The sequence below is a fragment of the Scyliorhinus canicula genome, chromosome 1 (assembly GCF_902713615.1).
Source record: "Scyliorhinus canicula chromosome 1, sScyCan1.1, whole genome shotgun sequence".
Classification (NCBI taxonomy): Eukaryota; Metazoa; Chordata; class Chondrichthyes; order Carcharhiniformes; family Scyliorhinidae; genus Scyliorhinus; species Scyliorhinus canicula.
The window spans coordinates 165741808-165763521 of record NC_052146.1 but is presented as its reverse complement, the minus strand read 5'-3'; the positions used below and the strand labels follow the sequence as shown (position 1 = coordinate 165763521).

Sequence of the window (21714 nt, the reverse complement as noted above, 5' to 3'; positions counted from 1 at the left end):
ATTGGTGACGTTGGTGGGATAGTATTCCATTAATTTCGCAACAATATTGAGGCAAGTTGTTGCTCTGATTTGATCTCTGTGATTTATGATGTTCTATTACTGTGGCAAAGCAACAGGATGTGACAGAGTGATGGTAACTCACAATCGAATGACAGGCAGGTCACAGGGAGTCAGTAATACTGAGTTATTCAATTCCATCGATCTGAGGAAATTGGGCTGGATATGTTCATTGACAGAGGGCTTCAGCTTGCTGATCTCATGATGACTAATATGATTTGGTTTTCTTCAAACAAATTTTAAATCAAAGTGCAAAGGAGATTTAAATAGACAAAATTTATTAATCTGACACTGAAGTTTCATTGTCTTCTCTTAAAAGACATTTACTGTGTATAACACATATACTGCTGGGCTGAGGGTATGCTCCACATGAACTTCTGATCAGACTGCTGTACCGTCACTCGCTTTCTTATTGACAGGCTGGCCTTTCGCTAAAGCTGCTACTTTCTGCTTCTGCTGTTCAGCAGCACGCAGTTTCTTTACCTCTTGGAACACCTGAAACAAAACAGAAAGTAACAGAGTGTGTGATTGTGCGCACACCCAGCCTGTCCTTGCTCTTATTATTCATTTAGTTTTTAACTTCATGACTTTCACCATTTGCATTCTCAACTTGGAGCAGTCAGAGGGTTTTTTGCTTTGCACAGAGTGCTCCGAATGAACAACTTTCACCCATAACCTGATAATTTCAATAAGAACAAAAAGCAACATATGGCTGTTGGAGAGCACCCCCTCCCCCCCAATGCCTGCTCTGCCATCTCATGCCAGTCCAAAGATGTGCATGTTAGGTGGGTTAGACATGAAAAATTGCCCCAAGTGTTCAAAGGTTGGTTGGGGCTACAGGCATAAGGCTGGGGATGGGGCCTAGGTAGGGTGTTCTGTCAGAGGGTCGGTGCAGACTCTATGGGCTGATTGGCCTCCTTCTGCAGTGTAGGGATTCTATGATGATGCTATGAGATGGTGGCTGATTGGAGCCTGGCCTCACTTTCCTTCTTGCCTGCTCTCCATAATCCTTGATGCCCCTGTAGTTCATTTTTGCCCTCAACCATGAATATGTTCAATGACCCAGACTTCACTGCCCTCTGGAGTAGAGAATTCCAAAGATTCACAACTCACTGAAGAAATTTATCATCTGTATCTTAAATGGACTACCCCTGCTTTAAAACTCTGCCCCTCAGTTCCAGATGGCCCCAGGAATAGAAACATCCTTCCAGCATTAATCCCATCAAGTCCCCTCAGTACCTTACATGTTTTAATCAGATCCCCTCATTCTAAACTCCAATGGGTATAGGCCCCACCTTCTCAACCCGCAGGAAGGCAGGACTGACGTCCGTTTACCCACCCTGCTTATTACATCCCATAAATTTGTCAAACACAATTTCCCTTTCACAAAACCATGTTGACACTGCCTGATCGTATCATGGTTTTAGAACATAGAACATTACAGCACAGAACAGGCCCTTCGGCCCTCAATGTTGTGCCGAGCCATGATCACCCTACTCAAACCCACGTATCCACCCTATACCCGTAACCCAACAACCCCCCCTCTTAACCTTACTTTTATTAGGACACTACGGGCAATTTAGCATGGCCAATCCACCTAACCCGCACATCTTTGGACTGTGGGAGGAAACCGGAGCACCCGGAGGAAACCCACGCACACAGTGGGAGGACGTGCAGACTCCACACAGACAGTGACCCAGCCGGGAATCGAACCTGGGACCCTGGAGCTGTGAAGCATTTATGCTAACCACCATGCTACCCTGCTGCCCCTTTTTCTAACTCTTCCGTTCATATGCTGTTAATATTCCCTTAATGGATTTCAACATTTTTTTTAATGACAGGTGTTAGGCTAACTGGTTGTTTCCTGCTTTCTGTCTTCCGCCTTTCTTGAATAGGAATAAATTTGTGGTTTCCCAATGTATTAGGACTTTTATAGATTTTAGGAACATTTGGAAGATTAAAACACCCACTATCTTTGCAGCCACCTCTTTACGAGGCCATCAGTCCCAGGGAACACATCAGCCTCCTGTCCCATAGGTCCGCCCAGTACTTTTTCTCTCGAGATCATGATTGACTCCTTTCCTTTGCCCCTTAATTTTTTCACTATTAATGAGATGCTTTAACTGTCTGCTATCGTGAAAACAGATACTACATTATCTTTTCAAAGCCTCTGTTATGTTCTTGTTTCTCATTATTACATTAGCTCCTCTCTCTTTTACTGTCTGTTTTTCAATTTCTTGATAGTTTACTCATGCACTATATTCTCCACATATTTCTTTGCTGGCTTCTAGAATTTGCCAGTCTTCAGGCCTATCAATGATTGAGATTTGCAGCAGTGTGCAGTGTTTCTTCAAATTTGATATCATTCTTTACTTCATTTGTTATTTGTTTATTTAACTTCATTCATTTGTGAGGGGCAGGTCATGCCTCACAGGCCTCATTGAATTCTTTGAGGATGCGATGAGATACATTGATGAAGGTCAGGCAGTGGATGTGGTGTGTATGGATTTCAGTAAGGCATTTTATAAGGTTCCCCATGGTAGGCTCAATCAGAAAGCTAGGGGGCATGGGATACAGGGAAATTTGGCTGTCTGGATACAGAATTGGCTGGCCGAAAGAAAACAGCGAGTGGTCGTAGATGGAAAGTATTCAGCCTCGAGTTCGGTGACCAGTGATGACCCGCAGGGATCTGTTCTGGGATCTCTGCTCTTTGTGGTTTTTATAAATGACTTGGATGAGGATGTGGCTTTTATAAATGACTTGGATGAGGAAGTGGAAGGGTGGGTTAGTAAGTTTGCCGATGTCACAAAGGTTAGTGGAGTTGTAGATAGTATCAAGGGCTGTTGCAGGTTCCAACAGGACATTGACAGGATGCAGAGATGGGCAGAGAAGTGGCAGATGGAGTGATTCATTTTGGAAGGTCAAATTTGAATGCTGAATACAGGATTAAAAGCAGGATTCTTGGAAGTGTGGAGGAAACAGGGATCTTGGGGTCCATGTACATAGATCCCTCAAAGTTGTCACCCAGGTTGATAGGGTTGTTAAGAAGGCGTATGGTGTGTTGGCTTTCATTAACAGGGGGATTGAGTTTAAGAGCCACGAGACCTTGCTGCAGCTTTATAAATCCCTGGTTAGACTTTACTTGGAATATTGTGTCCAGTTCTGGTAGCCTCATTATAGGAAGGATGTGGATGCTTTGGAGAGGGTGCAGAGGAGATTTACTAGGATGCTGCCTGGACTGGGGGGCATGTCTTATGAAGAAAGGTTGAGGGAGCTAGGGCTTTTCTCACTGGAGTGAAGAAGGAAGAGAGGTGACTTGATAGAGGTGTACAAGATGATGAGAGGCGTGGATATCCAGAGACTTTTCCCCAGGGTGGAAATGGCTGACACGAGGGGGACATAATTTTAAGGTGATTGGAGGAAGGTATAGGGGAGATGTCAGAGGTAGGTTCCTTACACAGAGAGTGGTGGGTGCATGGAATGCACTGCCAGCAGAGATGGTGGAGCCAGAGTTATTCGGGACATTTAAGCAACTCTTGGACAGGCACATGAACAGCCGTTACTTGTAGGTTAGGTTGACCTTAGATTAGGATAAATGGTCGGCGAACATCGTGGGCTGAGGCGCTATATCTATGTTATCTTTCTTCAATTCTCAAAGATTATATTCCATTAAGAAATATCATCTAAATATCTGCCACTACTTACCAACTCTCATCTTTCAATCTATTTTCCCAGTCCATTTTAGCCCAATCTGTCTTCATACTTTTATAATTTTCTTTACATTTAAGACAATAGTTAAAGACTCAAGTTTCTCAGTCTCAAACAACATGAAATTCTGTGTATTGATCACTCTTCCTCAGAGAATCATTTATCTCAAGAAAATTCATAAATACATATTACAAGCTCAAAAGAGCTGTTTCCTGGTTCATTCTACAACATATTGTTCTAAGAAACTAGTCAGAATACACTCCACTTTTTCTCAAGGATATCTTTAACCATTTGATTCACCCAGTTTATATGAAGATTTCAAATTGCCCATATTCTTGCAACTCCTGTCCCTCATGGTTGTATTATTTCATAATTTATACTCTAACCTACAGTGTACTGTTACGGTGGCCTCTTGATTATTTCCACCAGTGACTTATTTTATTTGCTATTGCTTATCGCCACCCAAACTGATTCCACATCTTTATTTTCTGAACCAAGAACATTTCTCAATGCTGTACTAATTTCATCCTTTATTAGTATACCCCACCTCCTTTTCCTTTCTCCCTATCCTTCTGAAATGTAAATTTTCCCTCACTTGAGCCCTGAACCCAACGATTAACTTAAAGCCCCATCTACAGCCCTTGTTATCCAATTTTCTTTTGCACTGGAGTGCTGACTTTGGAGTGCTTAAATGGGAGTTTTGTGACTGAGGGGAATTAAGGATTAGTTTCTAACTAAAGTCTATCTAGTCTTTCTTTAATTTAATAATTAACGAAAAGTTGCTCTTTGGGTTGGATGAAGATGAGTTTTAGACCAGCTTTAAAGCAGGGTTGTCTGGATTACTCCCAGTGCTCCAGCTTCTTCCCATGGTTCAAAACCGTGCAGGTTAGGTGGGGTTACGGGGATAGGGCGGAAGAATGGGCCTAGGTAAGGTGCTCTTTCAGAGTGTTAGTGCAGACTCAAAATACTGAATGATCTCCTTCTGCATCGCAGGAATTCTATCGAAAGGTTTTAGGGATCATGCCATTGAATTGCAAAACTAGGTTCGGCCTGAAAGCTGTGTAAAGTACCAATACTGCACAGCTACTGATATCTGTTCAGGTTCCTCATCACAGTGTCAACTGATGCTGAGATTGTCCTTTGGGAACTGACCAGCCTTAAACCCAATGTGTTAGTTCAGCCAGTGGTCACTGATGAGTTTTTCTAGCACAACGTTCATCACAACACAGTCTGATTCCACCCACAACTAACATCCACACATGGATGGGGATTAGAGGAGGGGCTCCTGGACTAATTTTTCCCTTCCTTGTCCAAGGAGCTGAAGCTAATTGCAGCTCCCCAGATTTTATTTAATATTTACCCAACCCCAACCTGTTGAGCAGTCACGCTGAAATCAGAAGATTGATTTTCTTACCCTAATGCAGAAAGCTTTCTTGGCAGCCCACCGCTTTGTCACCTTCCTGTAATACTCTGGAGGGAAGGTGTACTGAATGCCCAGCTGGGTACAAACATTCTCAAACACGTTGTAGCGCGTTCGTCGGAGATACTTCAACAGCTTCTTCCGCCTGTCGATTGCCATTAGCATGTAACGTTTGTGCGTCTTATCCTGTTTAAGAATAAACATGTCTCTGTATCTTAGAAATATGTGCTGAATGCAACAACAGACAGCCCAGTGAAACACATCATATCAGATCCATGGTTATGTATCTGGGTCGGGAGGAAATCAAGGATCATTTGACTGCTGAGTGGGAGTAAAAATACAAACCAATCACAAAATACAGGCCTGTCCCTTTTTGCTTTGGCCAGTGTGTGATGGGATGTTAGGGCTTTATCATTAGAAGAATTGTTAGAATACAAATTTCACAAATACAAATTTCACCCAATCTGTCACAAATTTTAGATCAGCACAAAGAAAAATATTAAAAAGGATGAAAGGAAAGAATATGAAACTTCCTTTGAAGTTAGCACAGGCCAAAGAGTCTCTTCATTCCCAAGGTTCCTCCAGGTTGACACAATCTTTACAATCCCTCAGCACTTCTCCTGTATAAATCTCCCTCTACACTGTCCCCATCAAAAACTCCCAGGTCAGGTACAGCACAGGGTTAGATACAGTGTAAAGCTCCCTCTACACTGTCCCCATCAAACACTCCTAGGACAGGTAAAGCACGGGGTTAGATGCAGAGGAAAGCTTCTATGCTAATCCGAAGATTATTTTCACTCATTGGTGACAATAAAAGACATAGATTAAGCCAGAAGAAGAATGAATGTCTGACAAGGGAACTAAGAGATGGTATTAGATTCAAAGAAGAGGTATACAAGTTCGCTAGAAAAAGCAGTAGACCCGAGGATGGGAACAGTTTAAAATTCAGCAAATGCAGACCAAGGGATTGATTAAGAAGCGGAAAATACAATTTGAAAGTAAATGAGCGGGGAACATAAAAACTGACTAAAAGTTTTTATAGGTATGTAAAGAGAAAAAGATTGATAAAAACTAATGTAGGCCCCTTACAGTCAGCAACGGGGGAATTCTTAACGGGAAACAAAGAAATAGCTGAGGAGCTAAATTCATATTTTGCTTCTGTCTTCACAAAGGCATGAATAAGGTACTGGAAGTTCTGAGAAACACAAGTTTTAGTGAGGAGCTGAAGGAAATTAATATTAGTAAAGAAATGGTTTTGGGAAAATTAATGGGATTGGGGGCGAACAAATCTTCAGGGCCTGATAATCTTCATCCCAGAGTATTTAAGGAAGGGGCACTAGAAATAGTAGATCCATTGGTGGTCATTTTCCAAAATTCTTTAGACTCTGGAATGATTCCTACAGACTGGAGGGTAGCTAATGTAACCCCGCTATTCGAAAAGGGAGGAGAGAGAAAACAGGGAACAATAGATCAGTGAGGCTAATGTTGGTAGTAGGGAAGTTGTTGGAGTCAATTATCAAGGATTTCATAGCGCAGCATTTGGAAAGCAGTGGTATAATCAGACATAGTCAGCATGGATTTACGAAATGAAAATCATGCTTCTCAAATCTATTATAATTCTTCGACGATGTAACTAGTAGAATTGACCAGGGAGAACTGGTGGATGTGGTTTATTTAGGCTTTCAGAAGGCTTTTGACAAGGTCTCACATAATGAAATGAAAATCGCTTCTTGTCACAAGTAGGCTTCAAATTAAGTTACTGTGAAAAGCCCCGAGTCGCCACATTCTGGCGCCTGTTCGGGAAGGCTGGTTCGGGAATTGAACCGTGCTGCTGGCCTGCCTTGGTCTGCTTTCAAAGCCAGCGATTTAGTCCTGTGCTAAACCAGCCCCGAGCAGATTGATATGTAAACTTAAAGTGCATGGATTATGGGTAGTCTCTAGAGCTGGACAGAAAGCTGGTTAACAAAAAGAAGCAAATGTTGAAATAAATGGGTCTTTTTCTGATCGGCAGACAGTCACTAGTACTGCAGAGTGGGGTACCGCAGGGATCCTTGCTAGGACCCCAACTGTTCACATTATATTTAATGATTTGGACGAGGGAACTGAATGTATTATCTCCAAATTTGAGAATGATACAAAGTTGGGTGGGAGGGTGAGTTGTGAGGAGGGTGCAGAGATGCTTCAGTGGGATTGGACAGGCTGACTGAGTGTGCAAATGCATGGCAGATGCAGTATAATGTGGATAAATATGAGATTATGCTTCGGTAGCAAAAATAGGAAGGCAGATTATTATGAAAATGAAATGAAATGAAAATCGCTTATTGTCACGAGTAGGCTTCAATGAAGTTACTGTGAAAAGCCCCTAGTCGTCACATTCCGGCACCTGTCTGGGGAGGCTGGTACGGGAATTGAACCGTGCTGCTGGCCTGCCTTGAAAAGCCAGCGATTTAGCCCAGTGTGCTATTTGAATGGGTGTAAATTGAGAGAGGTGGATACTCAGCGAGACCTTGGTGTCTTCGTATATCAGTCGTTGAAAGTAAGTGCGCATGTAGAGCAGGCAGTAAAGAAGGCAAATGGTATGTTGGCCTTCACAGTGAGAATCTCGCAATAGGGATGCTTTACTGCAATTGCACAGGACATTGGTGAGGCCACATCTGGAGTACATATGTGGCCATATCTGCAGTTTTGGTGCCCTTGTCTGAGGAAGGATGTTCTTGCAATGGAGGGAGTGCAGCAAAGGTTTACCAGGCTGATTCCTGGGATGGACGACTGTCATATGTGGAGAGACTAAATCGGTTAGGATTATATTCTTTGGAGTTTAGAAGAGTGAGAGAGGATCTCATAGAAACTTACATAATTCAACAGGATTAGATAAGGGAAATGCAGAAAGAATATTCCCGATGGTGGGAGAGTCCAGAACTAGGGGTCATAGTTTGAGGATAAGGGGTAAACCTTTTAGGACTGAGGACACAGTGAGAGCGACGGGGACACAGAGCGAAGAGAGCGGCGGGGACACAGCGAGAGCGAGGAGAGCGGCGGGGACACAGCGAGAGCGAGGAGAGCGGCGGGGACACAGCGAGAGCGAGGAGAGCGGCGGGGACACAGCGAGAGCGAGGAGAGCGGCGGGGACACAGCGAGAGCGAGGAGAGCGGCGGGGACACAGCGAGAGCGAGGAGAGCGGCGGGGACACAGCGAGAGCGAGGAGAGCGGCGGGGACACAGCGAGAGCGAGGAGAGCGGCGGGGACACAGCGAGAGCGAGGAGAGCGGCGGGGACACAGCGAGAGCGAGGAGAGCGGCGGGGGCACAGCGAGAGCGAGGAGAGCGGCGGGGACACAGCTGCTGGAGAAGCGGCCTTCAGATTTTCGGCGGGAACAGTGGCCTGTCGGGAAGAGTGACATCACAGCAAAGCAGTGACCCGATTGGCAGGTAAGGAAAGTAGCTGGGAGAAATTCAACTCTTCGTGTGTTGGTAAGTATTGTGATTGTGAAGTAAAATCTTTATTCCTTTCCCTTATTCATTTGATATTATATTTGTAATCAGTTAAGGTAAAGTGTAAAAATGGCAGGAGATCCCAGACCCGTGTTATGCTCCTCGTGCGCAATGTGGGAGTTCAGGGCCGCAACCGATGCCCCTGACCCCTTCATGTGCGGGAAGTGTGTCCAGCTGCAGCTCCTGTTGGACCGCATGACGGCTCTGAAGCTGCGGATGGACTCACTTTGGAGCATCCGCGATGCTGAGGAGGTCGTGGATAGCACGTTCAGTGAGTTGGTCACACCACAGATTAGGATTGGTGAGGGAGACAAGGAATGGGTGACCAAAAGGCAGAGAAAGAGCAGGAAGGCAGTGCAGGTGTCCCCTGTGGTCATCTCCCTCCAAAACAGGTATACCGTTTTGGATACTGTTGGGGAAGATGGCTCACCAGGGGAAGGCAGTAGTAGCCAGGCTCATGGCACCGTGTCTGGCTCTGCTGCACAGAAGGGCGGGAAAAAGACTGGCAGGGCTATAGTCATAGGGGATTCAATCATTAAGGGGAGTATACAGGCGTTTCTGTGGTCGAAAACGAAACTCCCGAATGGTATGTTGCCTCCTGGGTGCTCGGGTCAGGGGTGTCACAGATCGGCTGCAAGACATACTGAAGGGGGAGGGTGAACAGCCAGTTGTCATGGTGCATATAGGCCCCAACGATATAGGTAAAAAATGGGATGAGGTCCTACAATCAGAATTTAGGGAGTTGGGAGATAAGTTAAAAAGTAGGACCTCAAAGATAGTAATCTCAGGATTGCTACCAGTGCCACGAGACAGTCAGAGTAGAAATTGAAGAATAGTCAGAATGAATAAGTGGATTGAGAGATGCTGCAGGAGGGAGGGGTTCAGATTTTTGGGACATTGGAACCGGTTCTGGGAGAGGTGGCACCATAACAAATCGGATGTCTACTGCTGGGCAGGACTGGAACCAATGTCTTCGGGGGCGCTTTTGCTAACACTGTTGGGGAGGTTTTAAATTAATGTGGCAGGAGGATGGGAACCAGATTAGGAAGTTAGAGGTCAGTAAAGAGGCAGCAACTCAAGCCAGTAAGGTACTAGATAATAAACTCAATGTGACTAAGGGGAAGAGTAGACAGGGAAGAGATGATGAACGCAAAGGGACAGATGATATGAGGTGCATTTGTTTTAATGCGAGAAGTGTAGCAGGTAAGGCAGATGAATTTAGGGCTTGGATTAGTACCTGGGAATAAGATGTTATTGGTATTACTGAGACTTGGTTGAGGGAAGGGCAAGACTGGCAACTAAATATGCCAGGGTATAGATGCTTCAGGAGGGATAGAGAGGGAGGTAAAAGGGGTGGAGGAGTTGCATTACTGGTCAGAGATGAGATGACAGCTGTGATTCAGGAGGACACGATGGAGGATTCGAGCACTGAGGCAATATGGGTAGAGCTAAGAAATAAGATTGTTGGGACTTCACTACAGGCCTCCCAAAAGCGAGCGTGAAGTAGAGGTACAAATATGTAGACAGATTATAGAAAAATGTAGGAGCAATAGGGTGGTCGTGATGGGAGATTTTAACTTCCCCAACATTGAATGGGACTAATGTAGTGTTGGAGGCGCAGATGGAGCAGAATTTGTAAGGAGCATCCAGGAGAGTTTTTTTAGAGCAGTATGTAAATAGTCCAACTCGGGAAGGGGCCATACTGGACCTGGTATTGGAGAATGATCCCGGCCAGGTGGTTGAAGTTTATGTCGGTGATTACTTTGGGAATAGCGATCACAATTCAAAGTTTTAGAATACTCATGGACAAAGACGAGAGTGGTCCTAAAGGAAGAGTGCTAAATTGGGGAAAGGCCAAGTATAATAAAATTCGGCAGGAGCTAGGGAATGTGGATTGGGAGCAGCTGTTTAAGGGGAAATACACATTTGAAATGTGGGAGTCTTTGAAGGAAAAGTTGATTAGAGTGCAGGACAGACATGTCCCTGTGAAAATGAGGGATAGAAATGGCAAGATTAGGGAACCATGGATGACGGGTGGAATTGTGAGACTAGCTAAGATGAGATAAGATCTAGGCGACTTAAAACTGATGAAGCTTTGGAGGAATGTCAGGAAAGTAGGACAAATCTCAAATGCGCAATAAAGAGGGCTAAAAGGGATCATGAAATATCTTTGGCTAACAGGGTTAAGGAAAATCCCAAAACCTTTTATTCATATCCAAGGAGAAAGAGGGTAACTAGAGAAGGGATTGGCCCACTCAAAGACAAAAGAGGGAATTTATGCGTGGAGTCAGAGGAAATGGGTGAGATTCTTAATGAGTACTTTGCATCGGTATTCACCAAGGAGAGGGACATGACAGATGTTGAGGCGAGGTATGGATGTTTAAGTGCTTTAGATCAAGTCGGCATAAGGAAGGGGGAAGTTTTGGGTATTCTAAAAGGCATTATGGTGGACAAGTCCCCAGGTCCGGATGGGATCTATCCCAGGTTTCTGAGGGAAGCGAGGGACGAAATAGCTGGGGCCTTAACAGATATCTTTGCAGCATCGGGTGAGGTGCCGGAGGACTGGAGAATTGCTAATGTTGTCCCTTTGTTTAAGAAGGGTAGCAGGGATAATCCAGGGAATTATAGACCTGTGAGCTTGACGTCAGTGGTAGGCAAACTGTTGGAGAAGATACTGAGGGACAGGATCTATTCACATTTGGAAGAAAATAGACTTATCAGTGATAGGCAGCATGGTTTTGTCCAGGAAAGGTCATGTCTTACAAACCTAATAGAATTCTTTGAGGAAGTAACAAAATTAAATCATGAGGGAAGGGCTGTAGATGTCATCATATACATGGACTTCAGTAAGGCGTTTGATAAAGTTTCCAATGGCAGGTTGATGGAAAAAGTGAAGTCGTATGGGGTTCAGGGTGTACTAGCTGGATGGATAAAGAACTGGCTGGGCAACAGGAGACAGAGAGTAGTGGTGGGAGGGAGTGTCTCAAAATGGAGAAAGGTGACTAGTGGTGTTCCACAAGGATCGGTGTTCGGACCACTGTTGTTTGTGATATGCATAAATGATCTGGATGAAGGTATAGGTGGTATATAAGTTTGCAGATGATACTAAGATTGGTGGAGTTGCAGATGGCGAGGAGGACTGTCAGAGAACACAGCAAAATATAGATAGATTGGAGAGTTGGGCAGAGAAATGGCAGATGGAGTTCAATCCAGGCAAATGCGAGGTGATGCATTTTGGAAGATCTAATTCAAGAGCAAACTATATGGTCAATGGAAGAGTCCTGGGGAAAATTGATGTACAGAGAGATCTGGGAGTTCAGGTCGATTAGTCCCCTGAAGGTGGCAACGCAGGTCAATAGACTGCTCAAGAAGGCATACAGCATGCTTGCCTTCATTGGACGGGGTATTGAGTACAAGAGTCGGCAGGTCATGTTATAGTTGTATAGGACTTTGGTTAGGCCACATTTGGAATACTGCGTGCAGTTCTGGTCGCCACATTACCAGAAGGATGTGGATGCCTTGGAGAGGGTGCAGAGGAGGTTCACCAGGATGTTGCCTGGTATGGAGGGTGCTAGCTATGAAGAGAGGTTTGAGTAGATTAGGATTGTTTTCGTAGGAAAGACGGATGTTGAGGGGGGACCTGATTGTGGTCTACAAAATTATGAGAGGTATGGACAAGGTGGATAGCAACAAGCTTTTTCCAAGAGTGGGGGTGTCAATTACAACGGGGTCACGATTTCAAGGTGAGAGGTGAAAAGTTTAAGGGCGATATGCATGGAAAGTTTTTAACGTAGAGGGTGGTGGGTGCCTGGAACGCTTTGCCAGCGGAGGTGGTAGAGGCGGGCACGATAGCATCATTTAAGATGCATCTAGACAGATATATGAACGGGCGGAGAACAGAGGGAAGTAGATCCTTGGAATATAGGCTTAAAGGATCTGGATTGGCGCCGGCTGGGAGGGCCGAAGGGCCAGTTCCTGTGCTATAATTTTCTTTGTTTGAAATTTCTTCACCCAGAGAGTGGTGAATCTGTGTAATTCACTACCAGACAAAGTAGTTGAGGCCAAATGTTTGCGTTTCTGGAAGGAATTAGATATCGCTCTTGGGTCTAAAGAGGGAGGAGGGTGGGATCAGGGTATTGAACTTGATGATCAGCCATGATTATAATGGATAGCGGAGCAGATTCGAAGGGCCGAACTGCCTCAACCTGCTTCTATGTTTCTACGAGAACCTTTCAGTAAAAGGTACTTCAGTGTGAGGTTTGAATGTGGAACTGTATGCTGTAAACTTTCTGAAAGTCAATACTATATTTAAACTTATTTTAAATTTTGAAAGGAGAAACATTATAGAGTATGGAGACTGAGAACATGTATGATTAGACTGAGTGGGAAACGAAAGACCATGAGCAGCTGTGTGTAACTGAGTCGGTGATGGTGGTTCAACTACTTGAAACTGTTCACTGGATTTGATGGAATTGCATGCCTCATTTACATCAGCCTTTGCTTTGACCTTCTGCAGACCCCAAGGAGGTCAATTGCAAAATGAAGCCCACCCTACCGCAAGTGCCCATTGTCTCCATTGGCCAAATGAGAATAGAAAGCACAGAATCTGCGAGGGCCATGCGGAGAACCCAAAACATCCCCGCAAGCTTGTGACAGGACAACAGATATTTGTTTATACAACATCTTTCAAGGCTATAGGATATCTCAAAGCATCTCAAAATAAATTTTGAAGCTGAGTCAATATTGTAATGTAGGAAACGCAGCAAGCTCTTCACACAGTCAGCCGCCACAAACAGCAAAAAATAATGATCATAGATATTACAGTGCGGGAGGCCATTCGGCCATCGAGACTGTACCAGCCCTTGGAAAGATCACCCAATCTAAGCCCACACCTCCTCCCAATCCCCGTAACCCTACCTAACCTTTTTGGTCACTGGGAGCAATTTATCATGGCCAATTCACCTAACCTGCACATCTTTGGACTGTGGGAGGAAACCAGAACACCTGGAGGAAACCACGCACACATTGGGAGAACGTGCAGACTCCACACAGACAGTGACCCAAGCTGGGATTCGAACCAGGGACCCTGGAGCTGTGAAACAACAGTGCTACCCACTGTGCTACAGTGCCACCCCACTTCTTAAATGTTATTAGGGTGTCCTGCACCTGCCCTTGGAAAGATCACCCTACCCAAGCCTCCCAATCCCCGTAACCCAGTAACCCTACCTATCCTTTTTGGACATTAGGGGCAACTTATCATGACCAATTCACCTAACCTGCACATCTTTGGACTGTGGGAGGAAACTGGAGCACCCGGAGGAAACCCACGCAGACACGGGAAGAACATGCAGACTCCACACAGACAGTGACCCAAGCCGGGAATCGAACCTGGGACCTTGGGAGCTGTGAAGCAACTGTGCTAACCACTGTGCTGTCACTGCCCTGGAGTGTCAGTTTAGATTTTGTTCTCAAGTATCTGAACGGGATGATTCCACAAGCCAACACAGACATGCTGCAAATTTAAGTGAAGAGTATACAGTAAGCCCTTGCCGTGCTGAGAAGAATGTGATGGGTTTCATGTTCAAACAGCTGGACCAAAAGTGACCCCGACTAAGAGGAACTATCAGAGAGGATTCCTGTATACAATGCATTAAAACTCAAGTGGAAGCCACAACCACACGAGGCAGTTGATCAATAGCAAAAGTTCAAGGGGAACCTAGATGAAGAGAAAAGGAATTGAAGGGCACTAAATGATATATAGGTCAGAGTGAGGATTTACTGATAGAGTAGGGGGTGACTAGGCTCCTGTGGAACATAAACACCAGTACGGACAAGGAGGTCCGACTGGCCAGGTTTTGTGTTGGAGATAACATGCAAAGTCACGCTCAACTGTGATCCCTGCCACCATCGCTCACATTCACACATGAAAAGCAGATATCAGACTGACAAGCGTGAGTGTCAATGTACAGAATCAGGTCCTGAACAGGCGCCGGAATGTGGCGACTAGGGGCTTTTCACAGTAACTTCATTTGAAGCCTACTAGTGACAATAAGCGATTTTCATTTTTTTCAGGTGGCAGCAAGGATCCAATTCCTCCTTTCCCGGAGGGGGAAACTGGCAGAAAAGGAGAATTTCTTGAAAGGGTGTGGTGTAGATTGAGACAGGAACGAGTCATAGCATGTTCCAATATTCAGTCACAAGCCATGGTGATGGAGCAAGCCTGCAGGAAATAGTTGATCCACAAATTGAAACCTGCATCTGTCAATAAAAGGGACAAAATTGCAAAATGTAATGAAGTAACAAAGAGGAACTGAAAATGGACTAATAGTTTCACTGGTTACTGTCGTCAGCCCTGGTTTAATGAAAGCTCTTCCCCTTCGAATCAGAGTTGAGAGTTCGAGGCCTACTTTCAGATTCTAACACAATCTGGATTGAAGCTTCAGTGCTTTAGAGAGTAACCGTGCCCTGGTCTCAGAGGCAGGGCTAACATGTCCCAGGCTCGCTGCAGTGCGACAATGTCCCAGGCCCATACAGGGTTTCCTTTGGATGCTCAGGTTTCCTCCCACAGTCCAAAGATGTGCATTAGGTGGACTGGGCATGATCAATTGCCCTTAGTGTTCAAAAGGTTAGGTGGGGTTACTGGGTTACAGGGATAGGGTGGAGGTGTGGGTTTAAGTGGGGTGCCCTTTCTGGAAGCTGGTGCAGACTCACTGGGCCGAATGGCCTCCTTCTACACTGTAGATTCTAAAGTTGAGTTCCAGAGCTGGCCTCACAAAATACCCACATATCCATTATCCAGCAATAGTCAATGGACAGGGATCAATGCTCGAGATCCTTGCTCATTATTAGACCTCTACTCCGATGAGAGGATGATCTGTAGAGGAATCAATGGTGGCTGTTTCTCACCTGTTGGGACTCAGTTTGATCAAGAGCAAACCTACCCAATGAGCAAACACCTGTACACTTCACTGGGCATAGGCCCAGCAAATCACTGAACTAAAAGCACTGACCAGCTCAGAAAAGGAGGATTTAACAGTAGCCGGTTAAACTATTAGTCAATTTTTAGTTCCTCTTTGTTACTTCATTACATTTTGCAATTTGCCCCTTTTATTGACAGATGCAGGTTTCAATTTATGGATCAACTATTTCCTGCAGGCTTGCACCATCACCATGGCTTGTGACTGAATATTGGGACATGCTATGACTCATTCCTGTCTCAATTTACACCACATCTTTTCAAGTAATCCTCCTTTTCTGCAGCTCAGCACTGCACCTCTCAATAATGGCCCCCCCTCCCAGCCCCTCTGTTTATACAGGGGAGCGAGGGCACAGGGCATGGAGTGCAGCTGGACTTGGAATTGTGACTTGGAGAGATCTCAGAGGTGTGTCTCAGTTGCTCACTGTCCCAGCACAGCGTTAAAATCAATATGTGGGCTGTCCTTGACACTCACCTTCCTGTGTATCTGCAGGTGCTCTTGGTAATTCCGAATTTTTGCTGTTAAGTTGGCAACTGAGGAGAGAGAGAGTGAGAGAGAGTAAGAGACTGTTACACTGCAATCATTTGACACATACTAGTCTGCACCTCCAGACAGATCCATTTCAGGAATCAGAGAGATCCCATCATTCTCTTTGTACTCACTTGCACACATTGTAAAGGATCCAATCCAATGATTTAGCAACAATGGAGGAGTCGAGAGAGGTGGATGTTGTCATGGTACATGTGAAAACACTGTGCTTTCAGATGATATCTCCGTGGAGTAGCTCGTAAGTGATAAACGGGGGGGGGGGGGGGGGGGGGGGGCAAAAATAGATCCCAGCCAGCATCTAATTCTTCAGTGAAAATCCTGTTTAATTCGCTGCAGTCTTTCGAAGAGGTAACATTGGGGGCTGATGGGAGCAATGCTATTGATGGGGTTTACATGGACTTCCAAAAGGCTTGATACAGCGCCGCACAACAGCCCTGGGAGCAAAGGTATCACTCGTGGATTAAAAGAGACAGAGGAAACATGGATAAAGAGTTGGCTGAGTGACAGGAAATAGAGCAGTGGAGTTTACCCAGGGGTCAGTGTTGGAACCCTTGCTTTTCCTGATACATATGAATGATATCGAACTTTGGTGTACAGTGCACAATTTCACAATATGCGGATGATACTATTATGGACAGGAGAGGGTTAATTTAAACAGCATTGATTTCTCCTTTTGCCATTCATCCATAAACAGAAAGGTGTTTTGATTTGCTTCCCCTCAGTTTTGATGTGATCCAATTTTCTATTAATAACCCCACGCAAACCCGAAATAGGATGAACTCAAAGGGTTAGTTTATTTGCACACACTCAAAACAAAGGAGAGTTGCCACGTTGCTTCCTGTGCACTCATACAATAAAAGAGGGATAGAGGAAAAAAGGATTTAGTGTATAGACCACAGAAAATTTGTTACAGGTGGGTCCAGAATCCAGAATCCAAGTCCAATGATGTACCCCTTCATGAAGGTCAGTAGGCTGATGCTGTATAAAATTCACTTTTCCAGGGGAGTTGACTTCACACGATGAGATAGACACACAGAGATGAATCAGTCTAATAGGTGATGGTATAATAGAAGTTCTGGTAGAAATAGTGTGGATGTAGCCAGCTATCATTCTGGGCAGAGACCCTTTTTCTGTGCTGTTGCTTGTAGATGGTTAAATGGCAGAGTAGATTTGCAGTACAGCATGGCAATATACTGGTTCCAGGGTGCAGAAAAGATTCATGAGAATGAAATGAAATGAAAATTGTTTATTGTCACAAGTAGGCTTCAAATGAAGTGACTGTGAAAAGCCTCTAGTCGCCACATTCCAGCACCTGGGAGGCCGGTACGGGAATTGAAACCGTGCTGCTGGCCTTGGCCTGCTTTACAAGCCAGCTATTTAGCCCACTGTGCTAAACCAGCCCCTGGTTCCAGGGATGAGGAACTTCAGTAATGAAGATGGACTGGAAAAGTTAGGACTGTTTTCCTTGGAGAAAATAAGGCAGAGAGGATTTTTGATAGAGATATCTAAAATGATTAGGGGTCGGATCAGAGTATATAAATAAAACTGTTCCCACTTGTTAACGGACCGTGAATGAAAGGGCACAGATTTAATTTAGCTAAAAAAGCAAACTTGACATGAGGAAAAAATGGCTTTACGCAGCAAGTGGTTGGGGTATGGAATGCTCTGCCTGAGTATAGCGAGGTTCAATCTAAACTTTCCGAAGGGAATTAGATTATCTGAAAAGGATGAATGCGCAGGGTTAAATGGAAAATGGCACTATTTAATTGCTCATTCAGAGAATTAGTGCAGACAAGATGGGCCGAATTGCCTCCTTCCGTGTTGTAACAGTTCTGTGATTCTGTGGAGGGCAGAGGTAATTGCGTGTGAACAGGAAAATAATTTGTTCTTGAAGGATGTTTCTCTGTTTCACATCTCTTCTTATTTTCCGACGATTTGCCCCGGCTTCAAAGAACAAATTAATTCGGGCAGCACAGTAGCATTATGGATAGCACAATGGCTTCACAGCTCCAGGGTCCAGCGTTCGATTCCGGCTTGGATCACTGTCTGTGTGGAGTCTGCACATCCTCCCCTTGTGTGCGTGGGTTTCCTCCGGGTGCTCTGGTTTCCTCCCACAGTCCAAAGATGTGCAGGTTAGGTGGATTGGCCATGATAAATTGCCCTTGGTGTCCAAAATTGCCCTTGTGTTGGGTGGGGTTACTGGGTTATTGGGGTAGGGTGGAGGTGTTGACCTTAGGTAGGGTGCTCTTTCCGAGAGCCGGTGCAGACTCGATGGGCCGAATGGCCTCCTTCTGCACTGTAAGTTCTATGATCTAACAAAGAAAAGTTCAGGACAGAAACAGGCCCTTCGGCCGTCCTAGCCTGTGCCAACCATGCTGCCAGTCTAAAACCTTCTACACTCCGGAGTCCGTATCCTTCTATTCCCATTCTATTCATGTATTTGTCAAGGCGCCCCTTAAACATCACTATCGTCCCTACTTCTACCACCTCCTCCGGCAGTGAGTTCCAGACACTTACCACCCTCAGTGTAAGAAAACTTCCCTTGCACATCTCTAAACTTTCCCCCTCGCACCGTAAACCTATGTCTCCAAGTAATTGACGTACCTAGGCTAAAGAGCTACAGAATGTTTAGAAAACATTCACTGAAGATACCCTCTGGAAGCTTACTTCAGTAAATGGAGATACCAAACAAACACTGCCAAGTCTTCAGCTGAAAAACTCAAATGCCAGGTACCAGCTTCATATTCAGGCCTGTGACCGATCAGTCACCCCAAACCATCACTTTCATTTATAGTATTTTACAGAACTCTTGAAGTTAGTGATGTAAACTTCTATATCAACACCCTTCTCTGTGGTGTGTACAACTTGGGTTCAAAGAATGAGTTTTAGCAAGTTGTTCAATCCTGCTAACCTGCTGGAATTGAAGAATTTTTGGCCTTTTCAATATCAAGGTTAAGGAAACTAAAGGATTGACTTGAACCCAGGATTAATTCCCTCTTAAAGGAGCTGAAATTGCTGATAAAACTATTAAATGGACTGTTGAATGTGTGCTGGGAAATATTGACCAAATTCGAAATGTTTTACACAAATTCTGTGGAAGGCGATCAGGAGACATTGAGAGACCGTCGGAACTGTCAGTTTTTGTAACGATGGGAAAGAAAGAATGAAAGTTAGAGGAAAGATTGTAGATGTCAGCTAGAATGGGAAGGGGCAATGCTGGGGTGGGGACTGTGTTAGGCCAGGAGTTTCCAGTTTTGTTCCAGCAAAAATGAAGGGTTGGTGAAATATGTCTAAGTCAGGATAGTCAGTGACTTGGAGGAGAGCTTGAAGCTGGTTTTTAAAAAATTTAGTATACCCAATTTATTTTTTCCAATTAAGGGGCAATTTAGCGTGTCTAATCCACCTACCTTGCACATCTTTGGGTTGTAGGGACGAAACCCTCGCAGACACGGGGAGAATGTGCAAACTCCACATGGACAGTGACCTCGAGCTGGGATCGAACCTGGGACCTCGGCGCCGTCAAACTGCAGTGCTAACCACTGCACCACCGTGCTCCCTGAAGCTGTTGCTTGCAGTCAAAGAGTCAGAGAATCATATAGCACAAAAAATACCCTTCGGCCCATCGCGCCCACGCCAGTCAAAAACAACCACCTAACCATTCTAATCCCATTTTCCAGCACTTGGTCCACATCCTTATAGTCCTAGGATCACAAGTGCACATCTAAATCATAATCACAGAATCGTAGAATTTACAGTGCAGAAGGAGGCCATTCGGCCCATTGAGCCAAGGAAAGAGCACCCTACTTAATCCCACACCTCCACCCTCTCCCCGTAACTCAATATCCTCACCCAACCTGTTTAGACACTAAGGGTAATTTATCATAGCCAATCCACCTAACCTGTACATCTTTGGACTGTGCGAGGAAACCGGAGCACCCGGAAAAAACCCACGCAGACACGGGGAGAATGTGCAGACTCCGCACAGACAGTGACCCAGCAGGGAATCGAACCTGGGACCCTGGTGCTGTGAAGCCACAGTGCTATCCACTTGTGCTACCGTGCTGCCCAAAGGTTTTGCCTGAAAAGGTTTTGCCTCATCCCCTCTCCTGTCCCTTTTGTTAAATCTTTTCCCCCGGTCATTGCTCCCTCCACCAAGGAGAAAAGTTTGTTCCTGTCTGCTCTATCCATGTTCCTCAATTTTAAACATCTCAATCATGTCCCCCCTCAGTCTCCTCTGCTCCAAGGAAAATAATCCAAGTTTATTCAAGCTCTCTTTATAACCTTCTCCAGCCCAGGCAGTATCCTGGTAAATCTCCTCTGCACCCTTTCCAGTGCACACAATACTCTAATTGTGGCCTAACTAATGTTTTATACAGTTCCAGCATAACCTCCCTGCTCTTAAACCCTGTGATCGGCTAATAAAGGCAAGTATACCATCTGCCTTCTCAACCACTGTATCGACCTGCTCTGCTACTTTAAGGGACCGGTGTACATGCACACCAAGGTCCCTCTGATCCTCGGTGCTTCCCAGGGTCCTGCTGTTTTTCATGTATTCCCTTGCCTTATTTTTCATGCCCAAGTGCCTCACACTTATCTGGATTGAATTCCATTTGCCACTGATCAGCCCATCTACATCCTCCTGTAATCTAACACTATCCTTCTCACTATTGACTACCCATCAATTTTCGGACCATCTTCACATTTACTGATCAACTCCCCCACATTCATATCTAAATCATTTATATAAACCACAAAAAGCAAGAGCCCCAACACTGACCCCTGCGGGACCCCACTGGACACAGACTTCCTGTCAGAAAAACATTCCTCACTTCCTGCCACTCAGCCAATGTTGGATCCAATTTGCCAACTTTCCTTGGATCTCCAGGGCACTAACCTTTGCTATCAGTCTCCCATGTGGGACCTTATCAAAAGCCTTGCTGATGTCCAAGTAGACTATGCACATGCAATTCCCTCACCGATACACCCGGTCACCTCTTTGAAAAATTCAATTGTTGGTTAGACATGACCTCCCCTTAACGAAACCATGGTGACTGTTCTTGATAAATCCCTGCCTCTCCAAATGCAGATTAATTATGTCTCTCAGAATTGATTCCAATAGTTACCCCACCATTAGACTGACTACTTTTTCCCTAGTTATCCTTTTACCCTTAAGGTTCTTGTAAAACAATTTAGGATTGTCCTTTATTTTACCTGTCAGTATCCTTTCATGTCCCCTTTTTGCTTTCTCTGCACCCATTGCCCAATGAAATTGGGTGGGGATTGAACGAAATACAATTGCAATTGCAATATGGGGACAGAGTTGGGAAATGACACTGACTGGATGCTTCACACACAACTGGCATCAACACAATGGGCCAAATAGCCTCCTTCTGCGGTGTAAATGACAATGAGTCAATGGTGCTAGAAATCAAAGGTCAATGTTTTGACACTACACAGGTCCCTGGGTCAGAGTACATCTACACTGTGTCCAGGTCTGGAGTGATACAGTGATC

General features: G+C 44.9%; 1 protein-coding gene across 1 annotated transcript in view; it reads right to left on the bottom strand.

The window, feature by feature from the left end:
• Positions 1 to 314: 314 nt before the first annotated feature.
• Positions 315 to 21714, bottom strand: part of LOC119969026 (28S ribosomal protein S15, mitochondrial-like) — a 48240-nt gene continuing 26840 nt past the window's right edge. Inside the window, exons 6-8 of the mRNA XM_038802157.1 lie at positions 16127 to 16185; positions 5180 to 5371; positions 315 to 552 (exon numbers count right to left, since the gene is read on the bottom strand). Of these exons, the coding sequence (XP_038658085.1) occupies positions 439 to 552; positions 5180 to 5371; positions 16127 to 16185 (365 nt within the window). The 3' untranslated portion in view covers positions 315 to 438. The remainder of the gene's footprint in view (positions 553 to 5179; positions 5372 to 16126; positions 16186 to 21714) is intronic.